At 42.7% G+C, this 18098-nt stretch overlaps 1 protein-coding gene across 4 annotated transcripts in view; it reads right to left on the bottom strand.

Annotated features, from left to right (window-relative positions):
- The window catches only part of CC2D2A (coiled-coil and C2 domain containing 2A), a 137486-nt gene that overhangs the window by 38628 nt on the left and 80760 nt on the right, over positions 1 to 18098 (bottom strand). For 3 of the 4 annotated variants that reach the window (XM_032399981.1, XM_032399996.1, XM_032399990.1), the window contains 8 exons: positions 16706 to 16862; positions 12733 to 12880; positions 10216 to 10354; positions 7860 to 8063; positions 6066 to 6158; positions 5072 to 5163; positions 4108 to 4122; positions 1765 to 1932 (listed from right to left, as the gene is read on the bottom strand). In XM_032399981.1, the coding sequence (XP_032255872.1) occupies positions 1765 to 1932; positions 4108 to 4122; positions 5072 to 5163; positions 6066 to 6158; positions 7860 to 8063; positions 10216 to 10354; positions 12733 to 12880; positions 16706 to 16862 (1016 nt within the window). The remainder of the gene's footprint in view (positions 1 to 1764; positions 1933 to 4107; positions 4123 to 5071; positions 5164 to 6065; positions 6159 to 7859; positions 8064 to 10215; positions 10355 to 12732; positions 12881 to 16705; positions 16863 to 18098) is intronic. The other variant, XM_032399987.1, reaches the window with a different exon arrangement.

Below are 18098 nucleotides of genomic sequence, written 5' to 3'. Positions count from 1 at the left end.
AGATAAAGGTATCAGACAAGCCATGAGACAATAGAAGTGGAATATTTAACAAAACAGCTGCCAGAGAAACCCTTCTTCTCTCTGGAACACCACTGATTACAGTATTACAAAAACATCTGTGAAGCACCTACTATATTTGCAGCCTGTGTTAGACTCTGGGGCTGCAAAGATAAATCAAATGCACTAAAAGGGCCAGCAGACATGTAAACAAATAATCACAATCCAGTGGGAGGCACATTAGACCACAGGCATGGGCATGGGCCAGAAGAGTACAGAGAGGGAGATGAAAAATCCAATCTAGTTGGATGCAAGGGTAGAGGGTGAAGATTTGGGCAGGCTTAATGCAAGCGTTGATATCTGAGCTGTCTTAATGAGCCTACATGGAAATGTATAACATAGAGGATCAACCAAGCTTCCTTGTAATTTGAACGGAATGGTTTAACACTTAAAAAAAAATTCTATAGAGACCAAAATAAGAGAAACACCTATACGTTATTTTAAAAAACAGCTTTTCTCCCCACAGTTGAGCTTTGATGCAATCAAGGTGAAGGGGTTGGGCTATGGCTTGAGGAAGCAATGCTATGCACAGATTCAAGAGCTTAAATGGACATTTACTAGTAACCAAATGCTGGGAATAGTTGGTGATGATCAGATGTTCTGGAATGGGTGGAAGAGTTAGGCAGTAAAAAAAAAAAAAGAAAGAAAAAATAAAAAAAAAAGGGTAAAATAATGGATGGGGGATAAATTTAAAAGGAAGATCCTAGAGAGGAGAGAAGATGCCAAAGTCCAGAACGGTGCTCTTCTGTGAATCAGATGGCGCTGGGTGACCCTGGACAAGCCACCCACACATTTTCCCTTTTGTAAAATGGAGATATTAACAGTAGTGAGAAGTAAGCAAAATAATCTGTATGAAAGAGCCTTAGCATAGTGCGGGGAAGCTGATGAACGGACAGGAAAGGTCAGCCTTCCTCATTACACGGGCAAGGGTACCAGCTGGTAGAAGTTTTGATTCTTGCTCTTTCTTTCTTTAATTCTTGCTCATCTCTGTTCTCTAAAGGGGGTAAGAGACTCAAGCTCACCCTACCCTGGTTGGGGGGTCCGCACTGCCCCAGTGTAGTGAAACGTAGTAGGCATCACTCATGTCTCAGAGCAGATAAAAGGGAAGTCACATTTTTATGCTCATAGTATGTGTGTTTAGAACCTAGGACATACACCTTTCGGGTATCTGCCTAGCTCACACCCACTTCTCTGAGAACCGTTCCCCACCTTCAGGCCAGGGCCTGGGGACCCTGCCTCTCTGGCTGTAGGTGATTAGACCAGGGATCAACACCTGACCCAAGTTAGGACCTTCAGCTTTTCTCCTGAAAAGATGATACTTGGTGGATGGTACCATGGCTGAAAGGACCACTTCCTTCACATGGAGATGAAGCAGACCCACAGAGGGAAGCAAGCAAGAGAGACAATGGGCCTCAGGAGAACCATCTCAATCTTTTACCATCCACTGTCCACCATGTAGTTCAGCTGTACCTCTTAACCTGAGTTCTCTGAGATATTCCCAATGAACCCCCTCTTTAGCCTAAATTGACTGAGTTGATTCTATTACTTGCAAGCAATAGTGTTTTGGCTTCAGTAAGACCGCCCCTCACTCCTGGCCGCCATGATCAACCACTACGTTCAATGTGGGGGTGGACATGCTATAAAGAAGTGAACCACTTGGCTGGGACCCTGTACTCTCCATCCCAGGGCCATCTGGAGGGCTCTCACCTTGCTGTGGGCTTCCTCACGGGAATGTCATAAGCCCGGATGATGTTCACCAGCACCTTTATGTCTCCATCGGACAGGTTTTGGGCTGTCACCTTCTTCCGACCTTTTCTCCTTGGCCTTAGTGGTCGCTTTTGTTCTGCCAGCTTGAAAAGGCTTAGCCCCAGAATGCTAATGATTACAGAACAGGATTAGGACTCTGAGGAAAGGAAAGGTCTGGAAAGCTGTGAGACAATTTCCCAAACTCTTCCCCAAGGGGCCCTCAAAGGCCCCCGAAAAACTCTTGTCTTTTTAAGGAGGGTGGAAATCGTCAAAGAAATTCTCCCGAGATTGGGGAGATCCTCTGGTGTGGATCCTTACACTGATTTTAGTTGCTACTGATCAGAGGAAGAAAAGTGTGCTTGGGCCCCTCTTGCTTCCCGCCGCCTTGTTCTCTGCCTGCTCATCCCTCAAATGTGCGGTGCTCTGCCTGCTCTCGGCCTTTGCTCGGCCAGGCCAGTCCTGTGCATGGGTGCCCTCCCCACTTCCTCCTCGTCTGCCCCTTCAGGGCCGGTGTCTCCCTTCCCCAGGGCCCCAGCCACGCCAGCTAGAAGGGGCGCTCCCTCTCCTGAGCCCTGGAGCACACATTAACCTGCTCCATTCACATGGTGATGTTCACAGCCTTCTTGGGCACTTCTGGGGGTACCTTGGCCTCTGGAGTTAGACAAAGCCGTGGGACTCCTGGCTCAGCTCTTTGACCTTGGGCACATTATCTCACCTCTTTGTCTCTGTTTCATCATCTGTAAAATGGGGATGATCATACCTACCTCTTGGGGTGATGAAGAGGACAAAGGGAGGGGGGTGTGCAAAGCACCCCGGCACTGGTCTAGCACCGGGTGGATGCCCTAAAATGGCAGCTGTTGGAAAGATGAGGCTGGCATGATGGCAGTGATTCTGCAGGAGGAAGGGGCGGGCCAGGAGGATCCCTCTCCACTCTCCCTCTCACTGAGGTGAAATCCCGTAAACACTTCCAAGAGGATGGGAGCGTGGGCAGTGAGTCATGGCGGGAGAAAGGGCCACGAAGCAGATCATTAAAGTCCAGCCCAGAGACTGAACAGAGGCACAGACGTGAGTCTGGATCTGCAGGTTGACGCCATGGGGCCAGACGGCGCGGGACAGAGCCGAGAGGCCTTCTTCCGAGGGCCATATGCTGGCTGGGGAGGCTACGGCCCCCGACGGGCTTCCGCTTGCTCCCCTGCGGGTCTTCTATGGATCAAGCAGAGTGCTGGGTGCCTTACAGAGACCATTTCAAAGCCTGACAAGGGGAACATTTACCCCATTTTTCACATGAAGAAACTGGGAGGCGACAGGATTTGCTGAAGGCTCCTCAGTAAGAGGGAGCTGGGGCTCCAACTCGGCTCACTAGGACTAAACAGCCAGCTTCTTCCTCTTTTGAAAATACTGACATATATTTATTTTTAACTGCCTTAAAACAAGAGCAGGCCCATTACATATTAATATAATGGAAAGTTATGAAAAATAACTATCTTCCCCCCCAAAAAAAAGACTGTGAGGAGAGTGACATTGCAAATCTCTTTTTTCTGTGTGTGACTCGTTATCTGCATTTTACTATTTTTAGTTTATTTTTATTGAGATGTAATTGTCATATAACTGTGTAAATTTAAGACGTACAGTGTGTTGGTCTGATACATTTACATATTGGAGTATGGCTGCCAGTGAGGTGATAGCCAACACCTCTTAACTTCACAGAATTATCTTTTTTTTGGGGGGGGGAGAACAATTAAGATCAAGGCGCTTAGTAACTTTGAAGTTTATGATCAGTATCGACTGTATTCACTCTGCTACGCCTGAGATCTCCAGAACTTATTTAATCACTAGTTGCAAGTTTGTATCCTCAAACAACATCTCCCCGATTTTCCCACCCCCTGGCCACTGGTAACCACCATTCTACTCTGTTTTTACGAGTTTGGGTTTTTTAGATTCCACATATAAGTGAGATCATACAGTATTTGTCTTTCTCTGTCTGATTTATCTCACTTAGCATAATGCCCTCAAGGTTCATGTTGTTGTAAATTAAGCCCATCTTATTAATCACTCTGCCAGGACAACCACCCAACCCAAACTTGGGGACCTCTGAGAGACACCTTTGCCAGAGGGTCCTAACATGGCACATCCCTTCTCTTTGTCAAAATTCCCCCCCTCCCCCAGAGGTGGCTCTTCTCAGGAGACTTTGCCGCCCTGCTAGCAGTCAGCATGGAAACATCTTGGTGGTTGGGACCATTAAATATAGAAACATCTTAGTTTAATGCTAAGAACAAACCAAAATTAAAAGAAGAAAGAACATACCCTGAGCCTTCAGAACTTAATGCAGAAAGTAAAGCAGAAAAAGAAAAAGAAAGAAAAGAAATGGAAAAACAGCATGAAAAATCACCATCTATTCTAAAGTATAATTTTCATGACTGAAAAAATACATTCAGTGACTGGACTCTGGGCTTGGGATAAAGAGGGAGGTTTGCACGAGTGCCTGTGGGTGCAGCCTCCCTCCTGGATATGGATGGAGGCCAAGCCAAAGAAAGGGTTTGCCATGGATAGACATTTTTTTGTCTCCTTCCCAACTTGGTGGTGGAGAGAAAGTACATGCATAGGAAATAAACTTTTTAGGAGACCAAGAGATTTAATCACAGAACAGGTCGGGAAGTCAATGCACTGCACGGGACCACCAATATGAAAGTTATTTTTCATCTTTTATGCCTCCACTTTGAGTTGAGATAATTATTGGATTATTCTAAGTAACAGGGAGACAATCAAGCAAATGCAATTGAATCCCAACTTCTATGTAAATATCCATTTTCCCTGCTCCCCCTGCCCCCTCACCAAACACACAGCAGCTCTCAGCCTCCCCCCACCCCCTGGAGCCCCAATGCTTATTCTGAGCCACCCCCTCTGCCCCGTGTGTGTGGGGGAATGAGGGACAGACTGGAAGGAGGAGGTAGAAAGCAGGAGGGAAATGCTGTCAGACTTAATCTGATTGCAGCGGGGAACCGGCAAAGGCCTGTGGAGCTGACTTGGGCACAGTGGGAGATGAGATGGTGTGTACTGGGCGTGATAGAGAGCATCTCGTGTGACTTGTTCAACAAAACCCCCAACTAATGTAACCATGAGGTGTTAAGCAGGTTTTACCAGTTCCCAGCATTACTGGGGGCTCAAATGCGGACCATACAAGGATAAACATCTTTTATGTACATGAAAATTTTAACATAATACAATAAAAAGAATATTTATAAGAAACAAAAGATTTGTTTGCTTTTACCTGATATTGGGAACTTCTTCTTCTACGATCAAGTCCGAAAGAAGAAAATGGTGTTTTGCAATCAGGAAACGATTTATCACTGATTCTCTAACCTGAGGACAAACAAGTGTTTTATTTAAAATCTCCCTGGTACATAGACTTCACAGCTCACTCCCTTGACTCCTTCGAGTTTTCACCTTGCCAGGTGACACCTCAGTGCATCCGCCAAGCGCACCTGCACTTTTCTCCCCGGTGCTGACCTCTTCCTATAGAAATCAACCCGCTTTGCTCACTAACGTAAGCTCCCTAAGGCAGAGGGGGTTCTGTTTCGTTCACTGCTATATTCATGGGTCCTGGGAAGGTTCCTGGTGGATGATAGTGAAATTTTGCTGAATGAATGAACAATTGGAAAAAATAGGACCAATCTTGAAGCGCACAGATTTCAGATTCTTAACTTCTTCCTCTATTCAGACTGACTTATTTTCTAATTATTCCTTAAATAGAGGACCTCTTAAATGTCATAAATTGTTGTTTTTTTTTTATAAGGAGCCCCCAGGGTAGATCATTTGGGTGGGAAAAATGTACTCTAATGACTATAGCATTTCCTACAAGTTAAATTTATTAAAAGAAGGAAGGGCAAAAGGATATTTCAAGTTTTTCATGCATCAGGGCAGTTAGTATGTAGTTTATAAAATTTTTTCATTACAAAGGTGATATGATGCAAACATTCAAATATGAGAAAAATCACGACTTAGAAATTGTGTCCCTTGTAATCATGCCCCCCTCAAGATAACCACTGATAATATACTGAGATACATCCTAGTGTTCCATATGTTCAAAAGATGAAGACAGCTGTTAATTTCATATCTGTAATTATGAGCAAATAAGTCTGGAGAGGTTAAGTGACGTTTAAGTATCCCATAGAGGACTTCGAAGAATAGGCACCACCCTCCCCCCAGTGTGAGGGTGCTGGTTATTTCCCCCTCTGAGGACTCTGTAAAATGGTTTTCCTTACCTGCTGGAGGTACTTGGCGACTATGGCCCTATGGGTATCTATGTGGTCCTTGGTTTCAATTACATTTCTGTCTTGTAAACGTTTCTCATAGTCCTAAAATTAAAAAGGAATAATTTTATGACTGTAAATTACTGGTACTCCCCCATGCGAGACTAGAGAATTTATCTTGAGATTAGAGAATTTGTCACATGTGGTTTAAGTAATAAATTATGGTTCGAAATATTTCTTCCACCTTCCTCTTCATTTTTGGTTCAAGATTGATCTTCGATGCAGTATGCAGGTTTTGGAACCAGTTGGTTGAACTGGCTTATAAGTAGAAGATAATTCTGTAGAGCAATTACAACTTAAGCTCTTTATGCAGGAAGAAAGAGGCCACAGAGATAACAGAGAGACTCACTATAGTTCAAGATGCTAAGCTCACCCAAGCAACTCAGCCAAAGCCTCTGCTCACATTTTTGTCTTTTCTATTTTAAGTGGAGCAATTACAAAAATAGTAAATAGCATCTGGCCACAGCTGATGTGGGTCACCTACTTGGAGGAGAGTAGAGGGTGCGTGAGCTTTGTCTTCTTAGGCTGCTGACTTTGCTCTCTCTATCGGTAAAATCCCCCGTGGGCCCAGGAAGCTGCCATGTTCTGCTTCAGTCCCTTGCTGGTCACAGCTGAATATCCCGGGTGTCTCCTAACCCAGCCTGGGAAACTCAAGCAATCTGTTCCCAAGATTTCTTTTTTTCTTTCTCTCTTTCTCTCTCTCTTTCTTCCTTTTTTTTTTTTTTAGATTTATTTATTTATTTTAGAGAGAGAGTATGCCTGAGAGTGTGGGGGCGGGGAGAAGGGGAAGAAGAAGGAGAGAATTCTCAAGCAGACTCCCTGCTCAGCACAACCCAACTCCGGCCGGATCCCCGGACCCTGAGATCATGACCTGAGCCGAAATCAAGACCCAGATGCTCAACCGACCGAGCCACCCAGGTGCCCCTGTCGCTGTTCCCAAGATTTTTAAACTTGGGACAAGGTGGAGAAAAGTCCTGGCAGTGTTTAGGTTCTGGATCCAGGGGTCATTGAGGCACAGATGAACTCCCGCCATTCATGCCTCTTTAGATATTTAACCCTATTTTGGCATTTCATCATCCAATAAACTCTCCTTAGTGCCTGAGGTAGCTTAAATTGGAAGAACCAAGTAACCAAAAATATTCTCCAATAGTTTGAAGAAGAACCAAGTAACCAAAAATATTCTCCAATAGTTTCCACACTTTCTGCATAAAAAAATATACTGGTATCAATTTCTAATGGCTCTTCATTTACCTCATCAAACACTAACTTGCCTGTCTGGCTTTCACTGGCCTGCTGTCCCTGCCCCCCCAAAACACACCCCTATTGCCTGTAGCTCCTCAAAGGCTCCCACCTGCGGGCCCCCTCCTCCTGTGTGCCCTGCCCACCCAGGGCGACTGAGACCCCAGCAGCTCCCCCCAGCGCTTAACCAAGCGTTGTGCTTGGTAAATACTTAATGGGTTAAACTGGCACTGAATTCCTGACAGGAACAGCGTGGCAGGATAATTTCCCATAGTAACACTTAAGATACTTTTCAACCCTAATTTTTCTTAGTTTATACGTCATATTGGGCAAAGAGATTATTTAAACATTAAGTTTAAGAAAAATAATGGAAAGGTTAAGTGTTATAAACGAGAAACCACTATGGCTACTGAGAACATGACAGCAAGAAAATACACACATAATAGTATACCGAATGGTACGGCGGTATTTTATTATGGTATTAACTCCTCCATGGCAATTTCTTACCTGGAATACTTTTTCCATAATTTCTCGGTCATATGCTGGAATTTGCTTATAGTTTCGGAATTCTGGCACCTCTTGGCTTCTAAGACAAAGAAGCCTGAATCGTTTGGATCTATTCAATTCCTCATCTGAAACAAAGTTAAATTCTTGCTGCAGCTGTTCCAGGCGAAAGAAATCAGGGACATAGGATTCACCGCTGGTAGCAACCTACAGAAAACAAGAGACACAACTTTAGATGGCAGGCGGATTGCATCTGAAGAAACCCAGCACGGAGCTTTTGGGAATGGAAGCTGAGTAGTTGTGGACTGAGACTTGAAACATCCCGCATTTCATTGAAGGACAAAATGCGCTAAAATATAACAGTAATAAGGCAGATGCTATTCTATTCCTGTACTAGCTATAAAAAGTACTGCAAATCATTTTCATTTTTTGGCATGCCTGCTTCCCTCATAGGTGTTATGCAAATCTACAGCCTGAAAAGTGAGAGATTTGTATCAGTGTATTAGTAGGTGCCTATTGGAGATAAGATTCTTATATACACAGTGTATGTGAAATCTAATATATGTATTTAAAATATATTTAAGATATATTGCATATTAAAATACTTAAAAATAATGTAACATAACTTTAAAAATATATTTAACAAAATATTTTGAAATATTAAAAAAAATATATTTATGCACACATGTAGATCAGGTCCCAGAATCAGCTGATCGGCTTCCCTGGCTCCAGGGCCATGCTCTTCTGTCTCTGAACAGCACCTCATGGCCTTGGTCAGTGAGTAGAGAGAGCCAGAGATGGTTCTGAGCGCCAACCTCCCTACACTGGCATTGAAAGGATGGTTTCAGGGTACCACTGAGAGGCTGAGCAGGTGGGCCGCACTCTGCCCAGGTGTCTGCTTGCCCCTCTGCTGGGGGCTTGGCCAGTGGCACCCTCCTCCTCGCAGAAGGAAAGCCAGGGAGCAGAGATTTGCTGGGGCTTTGCACTGGGAAAGGTGATCCTGCTGTGAAAATCCATTAAAAAGAGACTAGTCAGGAAGGCATCCCTGTGTTCTGTCCTTCTATGGGAAGACAAATAGTTTAAAAGAAAAACACGGAGGTGACACTTGTATTATATTACCACTGACTTAAAGATAGTAATCGAGGGCGCCTGAGTGGCTCAGTCGTTAAGCATCTGCCTTCAGCTCAGGTCATGATCCCGCGGTCCTGGGATCGAGCCCCGCATCGGGCTCCCTGCTCAGCTTCCTATTTCTCCCTATGTCTCTCCTCCCCACTCATGCTCGCTTGCTCTCTCTTGCAAAAATAAATAAATAAAATCTTAAAAAAAGAAAGATAGTAATCGAAACATGATTTGAAAACTCTACATGGAATAGACTATGGTCTAGGTAATATGGCCTATTCTTTCCAATATTTTTTTTAGTCACACTAAGAAGTATCATGTTGGAAGGAGAGCTTATAAAGATAAAAATAAAAATAAACCAAAGCTTGCTTTGAGACTTATCTTAGAAATTTAAGGACAGAAATGAACATGTTATTCTGGTTACAGTTCCCCTGCTGATGAACTCACACGAATGAACTTGATCACAGAATGTGTTGCCGTGGTCACTTTCCGGATCATCTACTTGTTTATTATGTTTTTGTGGGAATTATGAACTTGGGCGTAAAAACAATTGTATTTGCCACCAAGAGAAATCATTTACTGACTAATGTTCCATTTTATTTATAAATTCACTGAAGAAAGAATTTTGAATGTTATGACAGACATAAGCAATTTATCTCAGACATACTTAAATGAAACCTAAATGATAATCTAATTAACCATCAAACAGGAAAACAAACATAACCACCATTTCTGAAAACACTCCTACCAGCCGTTCCAGGTGTGATGGACCAAGCACGTGCTCTGAAATCAGATCGACTTGGACCCGAGTCCTCACCAGTCATGTGAGCTCGAGCAATGACTCTGAGCGGCTGCACTCAGGTTCCTCTCCATAGGAGGGGCCAAGTAAGACCTCTCTTTAGGGTTTTGCAGAAGTTAGAGATAAGAGTAACACCACCACCACAGTAACAACTATTATTGATTGCACACCGATTGTGTGCCCAGCTAAGTGTGGAAATGCAGCAGTGCATGTCCTCATGGCCACACTGTGATGGCGTCAGAGTGCCTAGAAAGCATGAGCCAGACAGGGGCAGAGCCTGACCTTAAACCAGTCGTTCAACCCAGCCCTCATGTTCTTAAACGCTATCGCACTGGAGAATACCGTGTGAAAGAAAATGTGTGTGAAGGGCTGAGCCATTTCTATTATGATCACTCCAACTTGAGAAATGGGGGTGTGCACACAGTTCTCCTGCCACATTACCGAGATTAGCTGCATCAAAGGGGCATTGTTGGGGTCGTTCGGGTCGAGCTTGGACTCCGCCGCCCACTTGGCCAACTTTTTCAAGTCTGTCAGTCCGGATGTGCCAATAGATGAGATGGCATCTGCCCTCTTCAAAGCACTGGAAAAAAAGTGAATGCCATGAGATGGATATGTTCACAGGGCAGTTTGCCTTAGGCCCACAAAATCCCAGGAACAGCACTGCTTAAGGAGGCTCTTGCTTTCTATGTGAGAAAATCTGATGATAAGAAAGGAGTTGTGCCATTTTTCTTTACTTGATGACTGCTATTAAGTATGTTATAGGGATAATAGAGAAGGGCGATTGGGGGGAGAAAACCACAAGTCTGATAAGGAGTTAAGGTTTAAAATATACAGGGAATCGTAGCTCAATAGCAATAACACAAAATCTAATTAAAAAATGGGCAGAGGACCACAAGAGGCATTTTTCCAAAGAAGACATACAGATGGCCAGTGGGGACATGAAAAGGTGCTCAACATCACTCCCTGCCAGGGAGACACAAGTCAAACCGACAGTGAGATATCACCTCACACTTGTTAGAATGGCCATCATCAAAAAGACACGAGATACCAAGTGTTGGTGAGGATGTGGAGAAAAGGGAACCTCGTGCACTGTTGGCAGGAATGTAAATTGGTGCAAACACTGGAGGTTCCTCAAGAAATTAAAAGTAGAACTGCTGTATGATTCAGTAATTCCACTTCTGGGTATATATCTGAAGGACACAAAATCACTATCCTGAAGAGGTACCTGCACCCCATGTTTATTACAGCATTATTTATAATAGCCAAGACATGGAAACAACTTAACTGTCCATCTGTGGAAGAAGGGATAAAGAAAATGTATGTATACATAATAGAATATTACCCAGCCGTAAAAAAGGAGGCATCCTGCCATTTGCAACAACATGGATGGAGCGTGAGGGCATTATGCTAAGTGAAATCAGTCACACAGAGCAAGGCAGATATTGTAGGATTTCACTTATATATGGAATTTTAAAAAAACAAAACTTGTAGAAACAGAGAACAGATTGGTGGTTGCCAGAAGTGGGGTTAGGGAGGGGGATGGGTGAAGGGGGTCAAAAGGTCCAAAGTTCCAGTCATACGATAAATAAGTTTGGGAGATCTAATGTACAGCATGGCGATCACAGTTAACAATACTGTATTTTACATTTTAAAGGTCCTGAGAGAGTAGATCTGAAAAGTTCTCACGGTAAGGAAAACAAAATTTGTCACTATGTGTGGTGACGGATATAAAGTAAACTTATTTGGGTGATTATTCCACAATATATACATTAATCAAATCATTATGGTGTACACCTTAAACTTATACGATGTTCTGTGTCAGTTCCATCTCAATAAAACAAACAAACAAAATGAAGTATGATGTGGCGCCCATCCCTAGAGTCCCGGGATCCAGGCCAGATCTGCCTCGTGCCTCGCTTCCCACACAACTGGGGACTTAAATGCACAACTGATTTAAGCACCAACTTTGGACACGCCTGAGTTGCCAGGAGGCCCGGGGTTGTTGGCAACAGTGAGTTGGGGCTTCGTTAGTAGCACTGCATTTCTCGTTACTCGCGCTGGGCTTGACCCCCTCTCCTGAGGAGTTGGAGCTTTCATCCCTGGTGCGGAACTCAGTGGAATGGATACATCTGTCATGCTTATACTCCAAGGCCTCCACGGGACGTGGCTGCCGGACTCCTGACTGCAAAAGCACAGAGCAGCATTCCCTGTGCTCGTCCCAGGGACACAGGCATCAGAATCGGGGCGGAGAGGACATAAAGGGAACAAAATGAGCCCCACTCTGTTTTCACTCATGTCATAAATGACAGCCTGTGAATTGGAAAGTGTCTTCTTGATGATCAGGGTAAATCCTTCAGTTTTAGAGTGGAGGCACCTGAGGCCTAGAAGGTTAAAAGATCAACTCAAGGCACATCTGTTGGGGCGGGACGGAAGCAAGAATTGAGCCCAGGCCACCTGGCTCCCGTAGTCCAGGCTGCCTGGGCAGGCACCAGCCACAAGGAGGTGGGACCAGCCTAGGGGGGAAATGGGGGAGGTCCAGAGTGCCTTTTCTTCTGCTCTGGTAGGAACCTACGGAGCTAGCAATCAAGGAAGAGATCTGACCGTGGGGACTTTTATAATAACCAGAAGGTTCTACAACCATCCTCATTCACACTGAGGACCACGTATACACGTGCTGTGTACTTCCCCTGTCTATAAAATGGGGACAGGAATCCTTCACAGAGTTACTGGAGAGGTTAAATAAGGCGAAGTGCTTTTTGCTGTTTCTGACACTGCTGAACATCTAATATTTATTAGGCTATTAATATTTTAATTCTTACCTCAAGAACAGTAAAAAGACCCTGAAAATACTGGCACATGAGAATAAAAGGAAAGAATGTGATATTGCAAGCTTCCCCCTCCCGTGTCATGAATGCAAACGCTGACATTACTCATGCATTTATTCTAGACACACAATACCTTCTAAATCCGATGTTCTGCTGTGACAGTGGGGGAATTAAAGGGATCCCGTTTTCTCCAATGGCCCAAGCCACACCGTTGGACACCTTCCCCGAGGTCATTAGAATCAGTTGATTACTACCGTCCGCTTCAAATGAGAAGGGCACTCCTAGGGAAACACCAGATTACAAAGACGTTGTTGAGGAAAAGGGAGCGAGCCCAGCCCTGGTAGGAAAGCAGACAGTCAAATGGGATGGAGGGGCTATAGGGCTGGCAGGATGGAACATAATTCCGATCAGCATCCTTGAACTTCTTCAGGCAATGATGCTCAGCATTGGCCACTTGGTTCTAGCTCTGACAGCAGTGTGTAGACCTTACAGAATGAATGAGGCACTGTGTAGTGGGACATCTGTGTGCCTATTCTGGTTCTGCCACTTAACAGCTGTGTGACCACAAACAGATTGCTTAACTTCTCTGAGCCTTCATTTCTTTATGTATAAAATAGGGATAAAAATAGTACCTCCTAAAAAGATGACAATGAAGACCTCCATTCATTCACTCAGTCAATAGATATGCATTTGAGCCCCTCCTTCATGCCAGGCACTATTCTAGGGACTGCAGATTGCAGTAAAGAAGCAGAACTGATGAGAATCCCTGTTCTCAAGGAGTTTATATTCCAGCAAGGGAGGCAGGCAATAAATAAGAGAAATAAGAGGAACGTGTGAGTTTTACTATTAGATGTTGGGGGGTTGACCTATTTTTATTGATCTTGAGGGGGGATCTCTGTGCCTCCTGGATTTTGATGCCTGTTTCCTTCCCCAAATTAAGGAGGTTCTCTGCTATAATTTGTTCCAATATACCTTCTGCCCCCCTCTCTCTTTCTTCTTCTGGGATCCCGATTATTCTAATGTTGTTTTGCTTTATGGTATCACTTATCTCTCTAATCTCCCCTTGTGATCCAGTAGTTGTTTATCTTTTTCTCAGCTTCTTTATTCTCCATCATTTGGTCTCCTATATCACTAATTCTCTCTTCTGCCTCATTTATCCTAGCAGTTAGAACCTCCATTTTTTATTGCACCTCATTAATAGCCTTTTTGATTTCTACTTGGTTAGATTTTAGTTCTTTTACTTCTTCAGAAAGGGATTCTCTAGTATCTTCTATGCTTTTTTCAAGCTCAGCTAGTCTCTTTATCATTGTTATTTTGAATTCTAGTTCCAACATCTTACTAATGTCTGTATTGATTAGGTCCCTGGCAGTTGGTACTGCCTCTTGTTATTTTTGAGGTGAGTTTTTCCATCTTGTCATTTTGTCCAGAGGAGAATAGATGAATGAGAGAACAAAATGCTAAGAAAATGCTAAAATGGTAACAACAACCCTAGAAAAATATACACTAAACAAATCAGAAGAGACCCGAAACTGGGGGGAAAAGAAAGGAAAAAAAAATATGATTAGTCTGGTGAACAGAACAGAGCCACACAATAGATTTTGGGTGTATTTTGGTCTGTTAGAAGAAATTGTCTCCAAAAATTTTAAGGAAAGAAAAACTTATATATATACACAAAAATAAGTGTAAATACAATGAAGGGATGAAATATGACTGTGAAGATGAAAATTAAAAAAGATTTTAAAAAAGGAATTGATAAGAAGTTGGTGGGAATGCAAGCTGGTGCAGCCACTCTGGAAAACAGTATGGAGGTTCCTCAAAAAGTTGAAAATAGAGCTACCCTATGACCTAGCAATTGCACTACTGGGTATTTACCCCAAAGATACAAATGTAGTGATCTGAAGGTGCACATGCACCCCAATGTTTATAGCAGCAATGTCCACAATAGCCAAACTATGGAAAGAGCCTAGATGTCCATCAACAGATGAATGGATAAAGAAGAAGTGGTATATATATACAATGGAATATTATGCAGCCATCAAAAAATGAAATCTTGCCTTTGCAATGATGTGGATGGAACTAGAGGGTATTATGCTAAGCGAATTAAATCAATCAGAGAAAGACAAGTATCATATGATCTCACTGATATGAGGAATTTGAGAAACAAGACCGAGGATCATAGGGGGAGAGAGGGAAAAATGAAACAAGACGAAACTGGAGAGGGAGACAAACCATAGGAGACTCTTAATCTCAGGAAACAAACTGAGGGTTGCTGGAGTGGAGGGGGGTGGGAGGGATGGGGTGGCTGGGTGATGGACATTGGGGAGGGTATGTGCTATGGTGAGTGCTGTGAACTGTGTAAGACTGATGAATCACAGACCTGTACCCCTGAAACAAGGGTTATTATATGTTAATAAAAAAATAAAACAAATAAATAAAAAAGAGGAACATGTGGTACGTTAGAGAGGGATAAATGTGGAGGAGAAACCATAAATTAGGGAACATATATAGAAAATGTGCATTTGGGGGGGTGGGGAAGGGCTGAACTTTTAGATGGGGTGGCAGAGGAGGCTCCATGAGAGGGGACTTTTGGATAAAGGCCTGAAGAAAAGGAGGAAATGAGACATGCAGATATGTTGGGAAAGAGCATTTTGGCAGAAGGAATAAGTTCAAGTGCCTGAGGGTGGGGGTACGCCCTAGTGAGGAGCCACACGTCAGAGCACTTAGTGCCTGGAAGACCGTGGCCACTCAACAAACCTCAGCTACTCTTAAACTACTGGGCAACCATAAGCCTCACTTACTTATCTGGCCTCTACCGATTGGAAATTAATGATAAAAAGTCTTGGGGCAGGTTGTTTAATCAACTAAAGGAAGAAAAGATTTTCAAGCACTAAATATAGCGACTGCATGCCCTGGAGTTCCAGTTAATATTAGCAGCACAAAACAGAACCACTATTACACTGTAAGAGCATCTTTGTATTTTTCAAAGATCTTTCCTTCAAATTGAACGTCCACTTTAATCTTCAAAATAACCCTAAAAGACATTAAAGGAGGTATCTTTAGATTCATTTTGTGTATGAAGACAATGATATTCAAAGAGATTACATAATTACTAGGGTGCCACACCTTATCAGTGTGAGAGCTGGAACTAAAGCCTAGATCTCCAGACTTGCAGGTTGGCAATTGGATTTGAGCCTCAAAGAATTCTTGCAGATACATCTCCAGATACGAGCTCACAATAGAAAATCACTAGACACATAAGGAAACAAGACACCATGAAAAGGGGCAACAGAATCAGACCAATACGCAGGTAGGTATTGAAATGATCAGATACAGAATGTTAAAAAGTATGTGTAATACGTTTTTAAAAATAAAGGAAGTAATGACTGAATAAAAGAAATGAAATGATTGAGAGTCGGAGGAAAGGACAAACGTTATCAGAACTGACCAGACAGATTGGAAAAGAATTAAATAGAATTTCTAGAGGTGAAAAATGCAATAATTAAAATGAAAAACTCAGTGATGAGCTTCAGTGATTAGACACAGCCAAAGAGTGAATTCATGACTTGGAAGACAGATTTAAAGAAGTTTTACAGAATACAGTAGTGAAAGAAAAAGACAGCAAGGTATATTATAGAGTTAAGAAACATGGTGAACAGAGAAGGTACGTCATCTATCTAATCATAGTTACAGGGAATAAGAGAGATAATATTAATTAATAATATCCCTATTATAATTATTTAAGTTTTTTCAATTTTTTCAGCCTTATGAATAATACCATGATGTACATTTTTTTATGCACAAAGCTTTGTCCTCGTTTCAAATTATTTCCTTATAAAAGATTCCTAGAAGAAAAATTAAGATGTTAAAGGCATTTTAAAGGTCTTTATCCACATTGTCAAACTACTTTATACTTGCCTAGTTATATGAATTTATTGGCCACCAACAGTATACAAAAAAAGACTGCAAAAAATTGCATATCATCATTTTAATTTGAATTTCTGAAAGCAATTTTATAATTTTCTGGTTGTTTGAAAATGAAAAAAAAAAGCTATGTTCAAAACTGACAGTAAAATCGTGAGCTACTAATAATAATTAGCTTTCCATACCACTTCCAACTCCCTCGTGGTCCAGTGTCACATGCTGGTTACTGCTAAACTCCACTTCTTCAATGGGAGCCCTTCCAGTGACAATGGTAGTTTCAGGAATAGGCAGAAACACTTCCGCTAGCAAAGTGGTACCACTGTGTCCAATTGTTTCATATACCTGAAATTGAAGAAGAAAAACAGTCAAAGAAAAATAGCAGGAGTGTGTTCACTCCCAGATATTTAATCCACTTATCTATGTGAACCACTGTTCTCGCCCAGAGCATCCATTTCAGAGTGGAAAAGTTGAGTTGTGTTATTATGGTTCCCATGGACAATAAGTTACACCCTATTTGTGGCCAAGTTGTTGACATCCTGTCCTCTTGTCTGGTCTACTATCCTGGGGTAGAGAGGTTAATCAAATTAGTAGGCTACCAAAACTGTTTCATTTCAAACCAATACACAGGTTATCTGGAGAATGGGATTCCTCTTTTTCCTGGTTTATGTTATCTCGGAAAGAAACGCCATCAGGTGGAATGGGTCAGATAAAATGAGCATGCCACTAGATGATTTATTATTTACACCAACCTCAAAGTCAATAGGAGAAGTATCATACCTAGAAGTACTCTAGAGTATCAGGTTCAAATCTACTATTTAGTAAATCTTTCAAATTCTTTCCTTCAAGAGCTCATTTAATTTGTTGGCTGCTGAAACCCTACCAGCTCCTTCTCAGACTTTCTCCCAAGAGGGAGCCAACTAGACCCGCTGCAGTCTAATTACTGTGGTGTATCTCATTATACTGCCATCTCCATGAGATTAAGGGTCCATTGCCAAGGCAACCGTAGATTATGAATATACAAGGCAGCTTCAGTAGGAACTTTGTTCCATTGGATCAAATTTCTCTTGTGTCCTTGGATCATTGCACTTTTGTGGTAAGAAGATGTCAAAATATTCCACAGTTCTGCTGGCTTCTTTCCTGTGTTTTATTCTTTCCCTGCAAGAGGTCTCTGGCTGGTACACATTTCTCCAAAGTGCTGATTTCACTTCTTTTATTTTTACTAATTAAATCTTCATATTTTTCTTCTTGTGCAATAGAGTCCCCCTCTGATCAATACTTTCCACTTACCACTGGCATGCACAAAGATGACACTACAGGTCCTCTCCCCCCACTCTCCCCTACAGGGCATATGATATGAATTCTTTTTCAAGGATGAGGATGAGTCTGAATTTGTGCTAGGCTGCCATCCTGGCCCCGTCTCCCTGGTATCCACCAGCTCGCATTTGCCAGATGGCTGACTGAGCTTGGAGGGGCTACTGGGGCAAAGACAAAGACATAACCACTGAACTCAGGACCCTAGACTTAATATCACTGTGAGCTATTCTAACAGGCTGTGTGCCCTAAGAGACCTGTGATTGT

This window comes from Phoca vitulina, unplaced genomic scaffold, assembly GCF_004348235.1.
Source record: "Phoca vitulina isolate PV1807 unplaced genomic scaffold, GSC_HSeal_1.0 scaffold3, whole genome shotgun sequence".
Taxonomy (NCBI): Eukaryota; Metazoa; Chordata; class Mammalia; order Carnivora; family Phocidae; genus Phoca; species Phoca vitulina.
This window is presented reverse-complemented; position numbering and strand designations above follow the sequence as displayed.